Source organism: Equus caballus, chromosome 1 (assembly GCF_041296265.1).
Source record: "Equus caballus isolate H_3958 breed thoroughbred chromosome 1, TB-T2T, whole genome shotgun sequence".
Taxonomy (NCBI): domain Eukaryota; kingdom Metazoa; phylum Chordata; class Mammalia; order Perissodactyla; family Equidae; genus Equus; species Equus caballus.
In genome coordinates, this window is record NC_091684.1 from 156,943,028 (window position 1) to 156,961,493 (window position 18,466).

Here is an 18,466-nt window from a genome sequence, read left to right on the forward strand (position 1 = left end):
GACTGAGTTAGAAAGTGGCTTTTTTCATAGTATCATATAGACACTTTAGAAATTATTATTTACTCTGAGAAGTTGCAAGTTTTTTCTTTTTGTATATTCTAATATTTTGTACAATGAAAAATGGAAATTATATAACAAAAAATATACTAATTCCAAAAATCACTGCCTGTAGTACAGAAACTAAGAAAGTGGCAAAACCCTGTTTCCATGCAGAATGGAAGACAATAATTAGGACAGTGATTCTTCCAAGGCACACAAACCTTCTTCCTTGGGGTTTGATTCTTCATAATCCGAGAAATTGTTCTGTCAAGTATTCCTGACTGGGCAGCTATAAGAGAAATGGAAAAGTCAGAAAAATATAAGCATCCAGATTTTCCATGAAAACTAATTTGCAAATAACTTTCACAGGAACCAGTTAAGAAAGCTCCATTCCCCATCCCTTTAGATTTAACTAGACCACGACCCTTCTTACCACTCAAAGTTCTGGCTGCTCGAAGGGGTTCTTCAGTACACCAAAGGCCCTCACAGATGTCTCCTTAAGTTTGAAACTGAAGAGCCAGCTCCCTCTGGCAATTTTGAATGAGGGGACTAGAAGGGTGGTCCTCCCCAACCCTACCCCGCCTCCTCCTAGGGGTCGATGGTGTCAGCTTGGACTGTGTGCCCAGCATGCCCTAGCCATCTGGGATGTCCCTGTATCCCTATTCAGACAGCCTAGCTTGGTAGCCCCAGGTATATCCAATTAGGCAACACACTGAGCTTTCCTCTCTACTGGACTGCTCTGGCTGAGGCTGGACCAGATATAGACAGACAGACAGATGGATGTTTTTAGTCTTTGATGGCAAGAGTGGGAGACTGCCTTTTTCCTTATGAAAATTTTCAAACTCTGCAGTTCTTGTTTCATCTATCCCATCATACATGAGTTTTCTTTTTTCTTAGAGTATTTTTAGAGCAAATCATAACAATTCACCCATAAATATGTCTGCGTATATCTCTAATAGATGAGGAATTTTTTAGACACAAACACTATAGCATTTTTACATGCAAAATACTACAATAATTCCTTAATATCATCTAATCCTAGGCTGTGCTCAATTCTGAATACTTAAACCTGCCCTTTTACAAATACAAGCAGTTTGTGTCTCCAGAGGTGGAAGACTGGATTTACTTTTGAGGAAAAATAGGTTACCTTTATACTGTAAAATGATCAGTAAAGTGGTTATTTTGCAATCCCTGAAATCAGAGGTCAGCAAATTTTTTCTGTAAAGAAAAATTTAGACCTTGCAGGCCGAGAGGCAAAAATCAAAGATATTATGTAACAAGAGAGAAAATAAAAAATTATATTAACAAAAATTCAAAATATAATAATTTTTGTAATACAGGTCTACTAATGAGAAGAATGGACTTCTTTTTCTTAGGATAAGAAAAGGAGTTATTGTTTCCTACCATCAAATCGATTATAAATGTTCATTGGTAGAAAACGTCCTCAGCCAGCTGTACAAAAGCAGGCAGCAGGTGCATCTGCCCAGCAGGCTGTGGTTTTCTCACGCCCAAATCAAAAGAGAAATGAATTTTTTTTTTGGAATGAGGGAGTTCAAAAACTGAGGAGTAAATAACTCTGTTTAAAAATATAACTAGTTGTCTTCACTGTGGCCCAGGTAATATGCCCTAATGATCATATTTTCCTTTTGGAAAACTTTGTTCCTCTTTGAGGACCATAAAGAGTTTGGAATCTGGACTCAGAAGACCCCAGGGGCCGCTGCAGCAGGGCATCAAGGCCCACAGAAAAGGAGAGAAGTTGGCCAGTGGGTGCCACCTGCTTCCGAGAGGTTAGGCACTCACACTGCCCAGGTTGAAGGTGTACGTGTGTGGAGGCGTATGTGAGTTGGTTTTGTTTCTGTTTTAATCCCCTTCTGTTATGCCCAAGCCTTCGTCAACTTTTGTTAAATGCCACATCCTGGTCTTGGCTGTGCTGTGGGTAATGAAGGCAGAATCTCAGGGCAGGGAAAAGCAGAGGAAGAGGCATGAGCTGCAGAAAAGTCTGATTCAGTGTGGTAAGATGGGGTCTGGCTCACAAAAGCATAGTGGTCCGGATTGAGGTAAGACACCTGGCTGGTGGCAAGTAAGGATGGATTTGTGGAACAAATGCAAGCATGGCCTTGGGATACTCAGGGGACTTGGGGAGAAGAACCTAGTGAGAAATGCAGATCCACTTGGCTTGGGGAGAGCCAGGACTATTGTTCTGTAGACACTACAGAGAAGAGCAAAGAGACTTTCACACCTGTGAAATGACATACAAGGAAGAGCATTCACTGCAGGACTGTTGGAAATAAAAATGAGTTGGAAACAGCACAAATACAAATTAAGTGTGGACTTCTTAATAAATTCTGGAGCAACCATATAACAGAATACAAATTGTAAAAAAAAAAAAAAAAAAACATGTAAAAACAACAAAGACACTCTCCACATGGTCAGGGGGAATGTAGGAGCTGAGCAGACGGAAGGCAGGCTGGGAGCAAGACTTTTCACCCATAACTTTTTGTTACCATATTTAATATTATCCATTTGGAACACTGAACTAAATGTATGTTTATTTGAAGTAGGCCAAAAGTTGGGTAATCTGGGCCTCACACACATCACAGGAATTATATATTTTCCACACATAAAATCAGCCGACTCACATTAAGAGAAATGTAAATTCAAAGGGTCACCCCACCGGCTACCCATAAATCACAAAGAGAAAAGACATTTGTACAGTGGAGAGAACCAAGGGGCACATATGACCTGAACCTAATCTTAAGGAAACAACTAGATGATTCTAAATTGTGAAATATTCTACAACATAACTGGCCTGGACTCTTCAAAAATTCCAATGTTATGAAAATAAAGTAACAAATGTCAGAAGGTCTGTTCTAGATTAAAGGAAACCAAAGAAACACAACATCCAATACAGTGTGTGGCCCTTGACCAGCTTATGGATTTAAGGGGAGTGTAGGGAGCAGAAGGGAGATAAAAGGATATTTTTAGGAAAACTGGAGAAATTTGAACTGGATTGTATATGAGATGATTTTATAATACAATGTTCAATTTCTTGGGCACGATAATGGTGTTGTGGACAGAGAGGAGAAAGTCCTTTTTCTTAGGAGATGCAGGTTGAAGTATTTGAGGGTAAAGTATCACAATGTCAAAACTTACTTTCAAATGACTCAGCAAGAAAACGTACATAGAGTGATAAAGCAAATGTCACAAAATATTAATAACTGGTTAATATGCGGAGGGTATATGGGTATTGATTGTACTTTCTTTCAAATTTTTCATAGGTTTGACATTTTCGAGATTAAAAGTTTAGGGGTAATTACCGCTAATAATGAGAAAGATGTTCAGTGGATTTCCTAGAAAGTCTTTCTCGGGTTGACATAGTCAGTGAAAGTAACACATGTTCTGCAGGTGTTTAATTCACACAAAACACCACCACTCCCATCAGCAGGGAGGTCTATGTTTTATAGCAGCTAAAGAAGACAGTTCCTATCTATCGAGGCCAGAATCTAAAAGGCAGTTCTCCCCATCACTGCTGGTGCAGAACATCGAAGTGAAGAATTTAGTTTTCCAGGCTGAGGCCTTAAACCAATCAGGGCACGCTCCACTGTATTTGTCCTAACAGAACAATTTTCTGGTCTGCAAGCTTTCATTGACTTGCATGTGTTTTCTGGGGAAACAAATGTTTCCCCAGCTCTGCGATGTTTCAAGCAGAAGAAAAATTGCCAACTTGTCTGGTGTAAAGGGCGAAGAAGGCCAGAGATGCAAGCGCGGCAGTATGAGAAGTAACAGAATTCCTGAGAGCTGGAAAAGTGGTACCCTCTCTCTAATGCCTCCTCCCCTGTAAACAGCCTCTCTGACCTAGAAAAGGCAGATGAGGTCATGTATTCTTGTGCAAAGCACTCAACAGATACTTTCTTCTTCACACAACACTAGGTTCATTGACAACTTGCATCTGTGTCAGGGGGGTCAAAGTCATTTTTAGGCCACAGAAGTGTCCTCATTATTAATGCAATGCTGTTTGTGCCAAACTTTTGTTTTGGTTATGATGGTGACTTAGGGTGACATAACCTTGAATGGGAAAGAAACATAGCTGTCATCTTACCTACTGCAGCAGCTGTCTTTGATGTCGGAAGATTGGTGCAGTCCCCAATCCCGAACACATTTGGGTATCTCCTGTGCTGCAGAGTTTCTTTATCCACATCCACCCAGCCAGCAGCATCAGCCACAGGACTCGTCTTGAGGACATCTGGTGAGCTCATAGGTGGTGTAACATGAAGCATTTCATACTAAAAAAGAGAAGAACTTCCAAATTTGTGTTTTTTTCCATATTTCTACAGCCCCACAAGCTCTCCTGCCATCTCCCTTACGCTGTACTATGGCTGCACAGAGCACTATACAATTAGTGCTGATACTGATCCGCACTCTCTCCAAGATCTTACATGCTCCCATGCAGTATGGTGACAAAACAACCATTCTCTCGGTTGACTTGGTCTCCCCATAGAGTCCACGTGATCCCTTTGGCAGTAAGCATGGGGGAATCTGAAATACTGGGAATCCAAAATACCTCACTAACATTCTGAAAGAATCCATCGATGTTTCTACTATTACTAAAACAAAGGGGGTGGTGTAACTCAGCCGCTCTCTCCCTGACTCTCAGCTGTCGCCTCGTGAAGTTGGGTACTTCAGTTTTATTCTGCAAAGAGGTGCTCAGAGTCCCTGAAATTTGGAAAGGCCACGTTAGGAGCTGGTAAATGAGCATCATTCCAAAATAGGGTCAACTCTCAAAACACATAAGGGAAACCATAGAAACACCAATTTAAGATGGAATAAAGGGTGGTGAGAATATTGGCTAGCACTTTGGAGGAGAGAGGGGTCTGATTGAATACTGGGTTTACTGAACAGTGTAGTGGGCAGAGTGGACTTTTTCCCAAATACCTATACCAAGGTTACCCTTGGCAACAGTGCACTGACCCATCCTGATTGATTTTGATGGCTCATTTAACTTTTTTGTTTATGAAATATTCTTTTTTGTTTATGTAATATTTTTGCAGTTTTTTTATTCTTTTTATTTAGTTTTAATAAACTCCATATAACAATTTCAAATTGATTTAAACGTGCACAGAACATTTCATCATGGTGAAAACTTTAGCATCTTAAGATAATCCCAAACTTGTGATAGTCAATAGCCCCTGGTTTCCATAAGGAGGTCCATGCCTTCATCAGGGCTTGGCAATCATTGATGGCAGGGGGAGTTAGGAAGTGACCTCTATTTATTCCCACTCTCAGATAATTATAAGCTTAATTAACCTTCAGGCAGAAAATGTGCTGCAAATGGTCAGTGCTCCTCTGCAAGGTAATATTTACGGGCATGGGTCCCTGAAGCTGGGTCTGTTAACGAACATGCAGACTGAGCACATGTCTGCAAAATAATGGATGGACTGGTCAACAACCATCATCCGCTAAATTATTAAGGCCATGTCTGTAATTCTGCAGTTAACTAGAACCACTTTTTTAGTTGAGAGCTAAATCTTGTTAGAGTCATCTCTATCTGAGTTAATTGGCTTGAGTTACAGAAGTACACATGAGTTCCATAGATCTTTTCTAGAAGGAAAGTTAAATATTTCCACATCATCATTGTGGAGACATGAAGTTTTACTTGAGCTAATATCCTACACAAGAGAAATACTAGAGTCTGCTTTATAGATTTATTGAAAATTAACATTGAGCATTTAGTTGTATGTTGTTCTTTATCCATTCTTTCCATAAACTGTATAAGATAAATAACTTGGTTTTCCTTCACTAACGTAAATAATCTATTCAGAGTAGTGGTTTTCAAACTTTAATGTTTATAAGCAGCATTTGGAAGACTTGTGGAAAATGCAGGCTGCTGGGCCCTACCCCCCCGAGCTGCCAATCCAGCAGGTCTGGGTACAGTACAGGAATCTGCACTTTAACAAAATCCTGTAGTGATTCTGACACATGGAACCTGTAGATGACAGTCTTAGAAGCTCTGGTTGAAGGGACAGTTTCATTTACAATGAAAAATAGAATGCTATTACTCGGACAAATGACTTCATCTTGCACTTGCTTGTCTATAAAGAAAGGCATTCTACCAGATAATCTCCAGAATCCCTTCTCGTTCTAGGACTCCACGATATAAAACAGGCTTAGATTTTTACAAATCTAGGAGATTTGGAGCCGTTCACAAGCTGTCTACAAGTGATCACCGGGTGCATTTAATTCTTTTACAGTGGTGGTTCTCAATCCTGGTTGTACATGAGAATCAATAGCGGAACTTTTGAAACTCTCAATTCTCAGTCCACATCCCAGTCTAATTAATCAGAATTTCTGGGGGTTAGACCCAAGTATCAGCATAATTAAAGCCCCTCAGGTGATTCCAATGTGCAGCCAGGGCTGAGACCTACTGCTTTAAAGCCTTTTCATAGATTTTTTTAAAATTCACATTTTAAGAGTGAAATTGGGTCCAGAAAGAAAATCTCATCTGAAATCTTATAATTCAAAGGAGGCACAAATATCTTCTTTCCTTATAACCCTTTAGGAAAACAATAATCATTTATTTATCTCAGTCCCTGTCTGCAACCTCAGCTATCCACAGCACAGCAGGAACCGAAGTAAAAAAGACTAAATAACAAAATTAAGCTCATGCACTCAAGCTCATACACTTTGTTCATAAAAGACCAAATCTGGGACAGTTACAGCACCAAAATAATTAAGGATGGTAATGAATTATAAACCATTGAGGGGAAAAAAGGAATTCATGAGTTCATACCAATAATTAATTAATTAAGAGAGAAGGGAGGGCTTTTGCTAACAGAATGCCAAGAAGCCTACCAGTAAAGGTGGAGGGAATGCCGGATTGGAAAATCTTCATTTTGCAACCACCACAGTAAAGACTGGTTTAGGCAAAAATCATCAGTGGATGCTAAATCTAGTGGGAAACTTTAATGAGTAGGGAGTAGGGTGTTTGCATGGTCAACAGTGTCTCCCCACAGACTTCTTATTAGTAACAAGGGAGAAAAAGAATAATAATTATACAGTGGAGAAACTAGACCATATCTTGACAGGTGATCAAAATGAACATAATCAATGAGGGGCAGATGAACATAGTGTGCTTTCAAATGTGGTACCCAAGAAAGACACAACGTCACTTATGCAGTATTTCAGTCTAAAAAGCATAGCCTGAAACTAGCCATAAGAAAACATAGACGAACCCAAAATGAGGAACATTCAATGAAAAGATAAAAGCGGTGGGACGGGGGCTGTATTATTCCAAAATGTCAGCGTCATAGAAGACAAAGAAAGGCTGTGGGAATGTTCCAGATTAAAGGAGGCTACAGAGAGACATCAATTAAATCCAACACCCGACTGTATGTAGACTGGGTCTTGTCCTGGAGGGGGAAATACAGTCGTGCGTCACTTACCGCCAGGGATACATTCTGAGAAACGCATCGTTAGGCGATTCTGTCACTGTGCAAACACCACAGAGTGTACTCACACAAATCTAGATGGTACAGCCTGCTACACACCTAGGCTATAAGGTGCTAATCTTAGGGACCACCGTCGTATATACAGTCTGTCACTAACTAAAACATCATTATGTGGCACATGACTGTGCTATAAATGCTATTGAGTCAACCAACAAAACTGGAGTACAAATGGTAGATTAAAATATTGTATCCATGCTAAATTTACTGAATTACCTATGCTGTGGTTATGTAAGAGAATATCCATAACTCTTAGGAAATTTATTGAAGTTTTTCAGGATAAAAGACCATGATGTATGATGGACATAACTTATCTGTAAAGCTTTGGCAAAATTATATTAAATTATATTATATTATATTATATTATATTATATACACAAAGAGAAAGAGAAAGAGATCAAATGATAAAGCAAATGGGATAAAACTCTGTAATAAGTGAATCTAAGCAAAGGTTACATACAGTTTTCTTTGCACTATTTTTATTTTTGCAACTTTCTCTAAGTTTGAGATTACTTCCAAATAAAAGTTTTAAAAAATTATGACTTTGAGTCATCAGAGACATTTTAAATGATAATTAATACACACCATTTAAGAAAGGAACGATGTATGTAATACATTTTAGAAAGAGCTTGCACTAAAAAGCTTAAAATGTGAAGTTTTAATATTTGGAAGATTAATCTTTGGCTCACCTCAAAATTTCTTTTTATGGAATCCTTCATCCTTCTAAAAAATGCTAAATGAATAAAATGTGACTGTGCAGTTTTCTCATTGCTAACATCTTTCCAGAATGATATAAACAAATGACTCTTCCATGCGTGCATCTCCAGATGCCTTTACAGCTTGTTCTTAATCCTCATACACCTCTACAAAAGTACTATTCCCACTTCCCAGAAGAAACAGACATAGAGGCCAAGCCCATACACAAAGGCTAGCTCTTTCCACGTAGGGTGTATCTCCACCAGATCTTCAAGGATTTTAAGTGCTTCCTTTTAGGCTCAGGTGAAAGATGTTTAAAGACAGCCTCTTCCACAGGCAGAAGACACCCCTGTCATTCTTGAACTACCCACAGCAGGGCTATTTCTCACATAAGGTGAGACAGTCACCAAATCCTGCATTTAAGGAAGCGCTTCCTGAACTCTGGGTAATCATGAAGTTGTGAAATATTTTTTGGCTGCTTCAAGTGACTCAATGCCAAGAAAAGTAGAGACACAAAATAGGATAAAAATTCCCTAAATACCCCTAGATAAACCCTCCTCACCTCCCATGGACACAGCCTCTTACCTCTCTCTCTTCTCCACCCATTTTGGTCCACCTTCCCCCCCATCACTGCCCTAAGATGCTCATTGTAACCAGCCTCCTGCAGCACATGATGATGGCAGACAGGAAGGTGGGAGTCATGGTGTCGCCTGCGTCGATGGCATTGTTCAGCTGACCTCTTAACCTCGCCACTCACTGAAATCACTTGGGTCTCTCCAGGTTTGTCCAGATTCTCAAAAACAGCCTCTTGTTTATCGGCTCGGACTTCAATGAGGTTTTGCTTGTAGTTAACGGCGAGGTTCCTCTCCTGGATGATCTCCTTCAGGGCATCTGCATACTTCTTAACCCCAAAAATTGTTCCCAGAGAAGTGTTGAAAATGATATTGGCCTTGGATCGCTTCCCTGTCTGGGAAAAAGGAAAGAATAGAAACAACCAACACCAAAGCATTGCTCCAGCAACCTTTTTTTAACCTAGACAAAAAGTGAAACCCTCAGAAGAGAACTTATTGGCTTTCTCTGTCACTATTTACTGGCAGGGTGAGGTGTGGACCAATCCACTGCCTCCTCCTTATTTTCTGTCAGCGACACAGCAACTAAGTGTACACTGGAACCAGGGGTTGAGGTGGACACTGTTCAGTTAAGGGCCAGAGATGAAGGTCAAGTCCAGGGAAAGATGGAGCTGAATTGTTTATTCATATACTCATTTGTTCATTCACTCAGTAAATATTCAATGAGGTCCCAGGGTTGGCCAGGTCCTGTTCTAGGTGCTGAGGAGGCAACAGTGAACAACACAAAGTTCCATCCCCTTGGCTCGTACGCTACAGGACTGTTCACATGTTTCAGAGAGGCTAGTATTCTCCTGAAGGCCTAAGATCTTATGGCAGCTGGAAGAGAAACTTCCTCTCGGGCCATCCAAGACTTGGGAGAAAAGAGTTATGAACAGAGTATTGTGGGAGGGAAGAAAGAGCTAGTCTCTTCCTCTTCTCCTCTGTTCAGCTCCTTTCAGGATTTGCTCACCTGGATCACACTATTTGAAAGAAGTTAGGTGGGTAAGAACCTCAAAAAAACTCCAGGTTGTGCCAACCCAGAGTTTTCATGAGCCAGAATGGCCTCTCTTAGAAACAGAAACGATGACTGGAACTGTTCCTTCATTCTGCACCCCACAGGGTTGGTGCAGGTTTACAGAACTCAGGTGAGGGCTTCCCAGTGCTGGTTCCAGGCGCACATGCAACACCTCTTCAGTCCCATCTTCCCTCCCCTTCTCCCCACCTGTGCCACCTCTTCAGTCCCATCTTCCCTCCCCTTCTCCCCACCTGTGCCTTTACAGAACCACAGGCTGCTTTGAATCCTGCCACCATCTCGAGTCAAATCACACTTTGGTAAACCAAATGTGAGATCTCACACAAAGGCAGGAGGGCGAGAGCAGATTCCCCACAGCTTCACACCAGGTGTACTGGAGCTGCAGACACTGGCTCTGACACAGGGTGTTTGAAGAATGCTGAGAAAGCAGCCCAACCAAATATCTCTTTTGACTAAGTTTTGTTTCTTTTTTTTTTTTTTTTTTTTGACAAGAAAGATTGGCCCTGAGCTAAGATCCACTGCCAATCTTCCTCTTATTTGCTTGAGGAAGATTTGCCCTGAGCTAACACCTGTGCCAATCTTCCTCTATTTCATACGTGGGTCACCACCACAGCATGGCCACCCATGAGTAGTGTATGTTTGCAACCGAGAACCAAACCTGGGCCACCAAAGTGGAAAGCACCAAACTTAACCACTAGGCCACAAGGCGGCCCCATCCACTAAGGTTTGAAGTTCTACATGAACTTTCTATTGCCTTTAGAATTGGCATTTTGCCTATTATATTTCCAAAAATATATATCAAGAGCCAGAAAATATTCATAACCTTGAACTTAAGGTGGAGCAGTTGAGGTCATTATGTATAAAACTAAACAATATGCAACTAATTGTCTAACTACATGGAAATATTTAAACAATCTTTAACATATTGCTCCAGTAGACTTCTATATACACAATAAAAAGTATGTTACAAAGACTATTTAATAACATGCAGTACACCTAAATTTGTATACATAGTATGATTGTAACCATGTTAAAAAAAAAAAACAGGTATAGGGAAATAATGGAAGGACATGTCAAATTGATGACAGCAGCTATATTAAAGCAATTGGATTATGAGTGATTTCTTCCATTTTCCATTTTATAAAACTTCCAGTTATATAATTTTGTACATATATAATAAAAGTTTAGAAAAGGTAATTTGACACAAATAAAAATGGAATTTTGGCAGTCATTGAATTAGCACCGTCTGCCTCCTTGCCTCTGTCCCTGGGAAGGAAGCATACCTTCCTGAAATAGGCTTCCGATAAATACATGATCTTCTGTGGGGCTCCAGCACACTTGACCGGAGTATTTGGGAAGGTGAAGATGGCATTGCCCTCCTCGAAGTCCTGCAGGGCTTTCCATGTCTTCTCTACTGTCCTAACTGAATAATTGGACCCTATTTTGGGATGGTCAAAACCTTCAGGTAGGCCTTTAATCTGCAACAAAGCACACGAAGAAATTATTTTTTAACAAAAGTGCAAATGGAGTTCTTGTTTATAGGCCTTGTTCTCGGCCATTTCTACAAGCTCTCAAGTATTGTACCATGTCTCAGTACAGTTATTAGCCCCCAGTACTCACACACAATGGAGCAGGCAGGGGGGTGGGAAATCTGCTAAGACCAGAGCTGTGGTGCCTGGAGTCACCTGTCAAGCTGCAGAAAGGGCTTGGCCCAGGGGAACCCCTCTGCCTCCCTGGCCTTAAGACCATGATTGAACATATCTCTTTCCACCACGAGAGTGAGGACAAGAAGCCAGCCACACCTCCTTTTTGGAGAACCAGCTGCCTTACTGGGAAGAAGAAGCATGATAAGCAGAACCGAGAGCCACGTTGTCTGTAATTGCAAACTTAAATTCCCCTTTATTAGGTTGGACAAGATCAAACTCTTGGTAAAGGCAGGTAATTAAAAATACGGACTTGTGAACCCCCAGACCTTGCTTGAGTTCTGGATTTTCCACTTATGAGCATTGTGACCTAACGCTAATACCTAATGCAAATTACCTTATATCTCTAAACCAGTGGGTCACAATGTGGTCCCCAGACCAGTACCACCTGGGAACTTGTTAGAAATGCAAATTATCAGGCCCCATCACAGACCTACTGAATCAGAAAGGTGGAGGCAAGCCCAGAAATGTTTTAAGAGGCGCTCCATGTGATTCTGACACACATGAGAAGCTTTTGTTCATCATCTGTGAAATGGGGATAGAAGTAACTGCTGCATAGGGCTGTTGCCAGGAATAAATGAGACCATGCATGTAAAGTGCTTAGAAAAATGACATGCACATGGTAAGAGCTCCATGAGTGTTAGTGCACTCCTGCCAGGAAGATTAACTGGACACTTGTCTTAAATGTTAGAAGGTTCACAGAGTGCAGTGAAGATGGCAGAGATTGAGTTAAGAGACTTGAGCACCAGTTCTTCCAGCAAGAGCAGGGAACCATCAAAACTCAGTCATCAAGACAGGCTGGTCCTTCAGAACCTCCCAGGCTGTTCTCCAGACTTCAGACTGACCATCTCTGGAGTCATGGACACCTATCCCTCAGGTCCCAAGGAAACAGAGTCCTGTGATCGTGTCTATAACATTCAACGTTAAGAGCAACTATCCCCCTGATTACTGATCATATCTCCCACTAAGTTCAAGTAATTATATTAGCAACCTCAACAACAATTATTTATTATTATAAAATCACCTTGCCTTTTAATGTTTCTGCAGTTTCACACCTATGATAACTTGGATATTCACTATGCTCCTATGAATGGGGTAGGGAAATATTATCAGCCCATAGACATAGATGAGGAAACTGAAATAAAGCAAGTTTGAGAGACCCACCTAGAATCTTATAGAACTAGATGCCAGATGCCCCGATCCCCACCTAGGGCTCTTCCCACAGGACCTCCATATCTCCTCACTATTCAACTCACTATTCAAGAGATAAATAAACAGCTGATCTCTTATGGCCTTCATTGTTTTTCTCTAGTTTGAAGAAGTCATTGCTAAGGGAAAAGGTGCCATAAAGTAGTAACCAAGTCATTTTAGGGACAGCTGGTCATAAAGGGCAGTTTATGGGCCCTCATCCAATGCAAGTGGCCTCCTGGGGAACTCTGAAGCAGAAGGAGGCAGTGAGGGTCAGAGAAAGAGATGAGATCTGCCTCCCCCTTTGCTGAGCAGGCAGCGAGAAGGTCATCATGCTGCAGAGACTCCATGGAGCCAGTGGAACAGACAGACAGAGACAGGTGGGCAGAGAGGCTGCCTGGGGTCCAAGAGAACTCAGATCGGAAATCCAGCCCTTCTACCCTGGAGATCCAGACACCTTGGTATCCCCATCAAATAAATCCCCCTTTTTGTACACTAGCCTGAGTAGTACTTTAGGATCTGCAGTCAAAGAGCACCAAGTAATACAGTAGCCCTGGTAACATTACCTACATCCTCTTAGCCTCAGTTTCCTCATCTGTGGAGTGGAAATAAGAACATCTACCTCACAAGCAGTTGTGAGGAATCAATGTTAGATTCCTAGCATGGTCTCTGGCACGCAGTAGAGACTCCATAATAATAGCTACTTTTAAATATTGTTGTTTCTTGGTTTGCTGCAAGAGGTTGCAAATAATTCTCAGCACTGGTCTCTTCCAACAGGCCTCCTCACATGGTACTGGGGCTGCGGGGAGACAGTACCATGGAGATGCGCTGTCTTTGCTGAGGCAACCCTGGTGGGGCTTTTCTTAGAGGCATGGATCTCCCAGAAGTTGTAACTGGCACCTTTCTCTATATTGCCTACTCCACCGTTGGTCCTTCTGTGAGACTCATGACCCATGGCACCAAGACTCAACCTCATCACAACGTTCACACCAATGAATGGCTTCTTCGAACATTCACAGAACACATACCAGGACATTTTTACCACCCTCACCCTGGACATGGCATGATTAGAGTTTTTTAGACAGAAATACACTTCAAGGACCCTTACTGAGCCAGCTCCCCTGGGGCCCTTGCCTGGACCACAGTCCTGCAGTTTGTGACCTGGGTACCACTACACTTTACGTGCTCCAACTGTTTATGTTATCCACAGTGCCCAACAAGCTTCTGGAAATTGTAATTACTGACTTACTCTGTGATATTTTAGAAAAATAAATTTGAATCTCACAATTGTCTGATAGCATCCAACTTCCTAGCTCAGTGAAAAGGGAGATCTAAGGAACTTCTAAGGTAGCTTTATATGGCATCGAGCATTGCATCAGTCACTTTGTACCAAAAAACCCAGCTTCTACACAACAAAACCCAGACGTCCTCCCAGTCCCTGATGAACGAACGGCTGGTGTTCTACCCTCAAAGTCTGCTTAAGCTTTCACAATTGAAATCTTACTTTCAAAGGAGAATCTCATCTGTAATACAGCCAACTCAGCCCTACATAGAAAAGTAGTTTTCTTGTAAGTGTGGAAAAGGCTGCTGTTTTGCAAGAATCTCTATGAGGGCATGGACATGCTGAACTCTGACCAAAGCTTAGAGCTAAAACATATTATCATTGACAGAATATTAGAGAAGATTTTTTTTTAAACCATAAAAAGACTGCTGAGAAATAAAACTAGAAGAGGGTTTCTTAGGACTCTTTTCTTGTCAAAATGAATATAAAGCAGCTTAATGCAGTGTTTGATCTTGGCCTAAGTAGGCCAGCGTAATAGAGAAGTAGTTTAAAACGGTACCTTCTCATAGTCCAGCTGGATTCCGAGAGCAATGATAAGATATTTGTAGGAGATCTGCAACACAAAACAATGTGATTTTAGACCAAGATCCCAAAAGTGGCCACCCAAGGGTTGACTCAGGCCCCAGACACGTGCGGCCACCACCATGTTTCCATTTCTGAATGTGAAGGGCTTGGGGCTGTGGGTGGAGGGCAGGGCGGGAGGGAGGAATGCACGCTCTAGTTTGCCATCCTGCCCACCATTCTCTGTTGCCTCACATCGCACTGCTTTCCAAATATTGTATAACGTGCGTGGCCCCTGAGAGCTTGAGCCTCCTGTGCTTTTACACATTGGAGAGCGATAGCAAAGAAAGCGCAATTATTTGTGTGGTGCTTGTGTTAACACTTTTTCATGTTGAGGCGTGGGAGAATGACTTCCTAACCTTAAAAGACAATCAACTTTCTTTAAAATGTATGGGGCCATGTGTGAATCCCAAGCAAATCTGACCTGTCATACGGACTGGATCAATATCATAACTGAGAAACTGCTCCTTTGAGGGTTATTGAAAAGGATGTGACATAATGTACCTGACCTTATTTAATGATCTGTTTGGAACTTAAAATTTCCCTCTTTAAATATGGGTATTGTGATTATTCATGCTGAGGGCAAAAGCACCCGTATTTATCATGATGGAAATGTGGGTTTAGGATCAGAAGGAAGACAAGTTGAGGTCAGAAAGCGTAAGCAAGAAGGATGTGAATGAGAAGGACTTGCCTAGAAAACTGGAGGTGGAGAATGATTGTGGTGAAGGTCAGGAGCCCAGAAAGAAGCAACAGGTGGTGACTGCCACAATCTTGTACTAAATGGAGCAGCAGGCTGAGCAGATCACAGTTGAAGAGTGAGGACTCCAAGACCCAAAAGTGCTTGGCTCAGGCTGGGGGGCTAAGGGGAGCAAGCTATTGGACAGGTCCTGTCCTGGGATCCAGGAGACCAGCTCCAAAGTCACCTCCTCAGTGAGGCCGTCCTATGACTCTATCCCCCTCCCTGCTGGGCCTTCCCAGGAGCTCCCTCAGCACAGTGTACTTGATGCTCTATAGCACTTGTCTATAGGAGTAATGTCTTCCGTACTACGTTGAACACTCCAGAGGATGGAGGTTAGGTCTTATTCCTCATATCCCTAGAATCTAACGCAGTCACTAAATTAAAGGGAGGAACTCAGTAATGTTTGTTGGATGGATGGATGGATGGATGTATGCTTTCAGTTGTTTGTGAAATACACCATTTATCAAAGTGGATAGGTAACATACACATCTTCCTCTGTGTGATTTGCCTATCCATAGAGAGCTGGTGCCCTGAAATTCCTTATTCTGCAGGAAATTGTATTGGGCCCATTAAATGGCTGACTGAACTGTGCTGGGTCTTCAAGGTATGTGAGGTCAGAGGTGGCATGGGGTCTGGGGGTGATGATCCACAGGCAAAACATATGAACACTGTCAGTGAAAAACACCTTTGGTTTGTTCGTGCCTTGAATGTTTTATTAGAGCACAATATTGATTATTTTTAAGGACTAGTAACAGACAAGTTTAAGATTATGAAAAAAATCATGAAGGGAGAATAAACCCTAAGGTAGCAAAGAACAAAAAGAAAGCCTCAAGCTTCTTGAACGAGCTCCAGTTTCCAGGCCAGATGATCTAAACTCTAAGGAATTGCAAAAGCTTGTAGACAAGCCTCTTGAGCAATTTGAGCAAAACAGAGAACAGTCCAGACCTAGCCAGAAGGCTAAATATGGGCAAGTATTCCCATTTTATACAGGGCGTGGGGGAGGTAAATTCTGACACTAACAACTTAGTAAATGGGATGTTCCTCTATTGCAAAATTCTAGTCTCATCTGCTAAATAGATGTCTCTGAGTAATTTAGAAAAAGAAGAACACCAATATGTGTTCACAGACTGCAAACCTGCTTTCAGTCAGTCAGCAGTCAAGAACTATGCTGGCTCACAGTGGGTCCTCTCCCTTTTTTCATATATTCTTTTAAAGGTAATAACAGCAACATTTCTGGAGCTTTCACCTTGTGCAAGGCACTGCTCTAAGTGCTTTACATGTTTTAATTCATTTAATTCTCACAACAACCTAAGGAGGTAGGTATTATTACTAATCCCATATTCCAGATAAAGAAACTGAGACACAATTTGCTCACAAATATTTACTGAGCACTTCTATGTGACAGATATTGTGCTAGGTAATGGACATACAACATCAAAGGAAGACACAATTCCTACCCCTTCAGGAACTCAGTCTAGTGGGCGAGATGGGCGTTACCAGATAACCACACAAATAGTTACTAAATCACAGAATGCTGTGATAGCATGTCTAGGGGGAACCTGACCTAGTCTAGGAGGACAGGGGAGGCTTGCCTGAAGGAGTCACATCTAAGCTAAAGATGAGTAGGGGTTAGCTAGGGGAAGAGGTGAGCACAGCACGTAAAAATGTCCTGGGGAAGAAGGAGCCCGAGGCATTGGAGGAAATAAGAGGAAAGTGTGCTGGAGCAGGAACAACGGAGAGAGCAGATCCAGATCAGGTCTGGAGAAGGAGCAAGGACCAGTCTCCACAGAGCCTATGGGACACATTCTAGACATATCTCTGGGTCAGGGAAGAGGCATAAACATACTAAAGTCTGGATTCAGCAGTACCTTCAACTCAGTCTTTCACCTTGTGAATAGGATAGAAAAGTGTAAACTAAGAATGGAATGATTTGGTCAATTTAAAAATATTTGCTAAAGAATGTTGATTTATGTAAGCTAGGAAAAGCTCTCTAGGGATGTGTTACAGAATTAAAACCTAGAACTTAAATGAAACCATCCTGAATAATGGATAGGGGAAAAAAGCTAACTGGATGACAGAATTGTGAATCCAAAAGATCCAGGCAAGTTGGGAGGAGGAACTAAAACCAACAAGATGATATCTCCCACGAGATGTTATACGCAGACTTCTGATATCTGTCTGTGGAATAATTTCACTTAAAAAATCTTGGAATAGAGTCCCACCAGCTCACACCGACTTCTTCCCCAAGCCTAAAACAAGACACTACACCTTTCCCAAGGGTCTAAGCCCTAGCTGTCTAAACAGGGCTCAGAAGTGAGAACACCCACCAGTGCCTCTCACCTTGAGAGATAAGACAAGTTTATGCTCCTTAAGACGAGCAGGAACTCAACCACAGAGGGTCTGAGCTATTCCTGCCATGCAAAGGGGTCTAATCAAGGAGGCAGGCCCTGCAGTACCAAAGGGGGGATGGGTGTCATAAGGCACAAGGCTCCTGGTCCCCTGAGCCGGCAGCACACCAGCAAGGGAAATGAGCCACGAAGCTCAGTCTTGTGAATTGAGAACAATCTTGTGTTTAATTCAGTCTGCTCTCCTGGGGACGCTGGGGAAAATAAGGAAGCTCACCAACAGGAGGGAAATAATATATAAAATTTTTTATTTAATTAAAATAACTAAATATGTATGTATGTATGTATGTATTTTAGGATGAAAGAAGTCTGACTTGACAGTGGATCATGTGAAAAAAAGGCCCCCGAGGTTTGAACTGACCTCAAGCCCAGCACGAATCAGCACTGTGGTACATGCTAACTTCACTATATCCCACGGTGGGAGAGAACGGTCCCACTCTCTTCTGGGCTGTTCTGTAGAGTTGCCTACTCTTCCAGGGCCTCTTTCATGGGGGCACTAACAAGCCAGATGACATCTAGAGCAGGGCAGTGACGGGACTGGAGACCATGAAATATGAGGAAGAGTTGAGGAAAGTGGGGACAGGGGGACAATCTACCTGAAGAATAGATTTACACAGACGATAAGAGCCATCTTCAAATAGCTGAAGGGT

At 41.8% G+C, this 18,466-nt stretch overlaps 1 protein-coding gene across 4 annotated transcripts in view; it reads right to left on the reverse strand.

The window, feature by feature from the left end:
• Positions 1-18,466, reverse strand: part of SQOR (sulfide quinone oxidoreductase) — a 44,721-nt gene that overhangs the window by 1,774 nt on the left and 24,481 nt on the right. For 3 of the 4 annotated variants that reach the window (XM_070237142.1, XM_023618171.2, XM_070237135.1), the window contains exons 4-8: positions 14,611-14,664; positions 11,162-11,356; positions 8,995-9,204; positions 4,139-4,322; positions 261-328 (exon numbers count right to left, since the gene is read on the reverse strand). In XM_070237142.1, the coding sequence (XP_070093243.1) occupies positions 261-328; positions 4,139-4,322; positions 8,995-9,204; positions 11,162-11,356; positions 14,611-14,664 (711 nt within the window). Of the gene's footprint in view, positions 1-260; positions 329-4,138; positions 4,323-4,360; positions 4,753-8,822; positions 9,205-11,161; positions 11,357-14,610; positions 14,665-18,466 lie in introns of those variants that run through there. The other variant, XM_070237143.1, reaches the window with a different exon arrangement.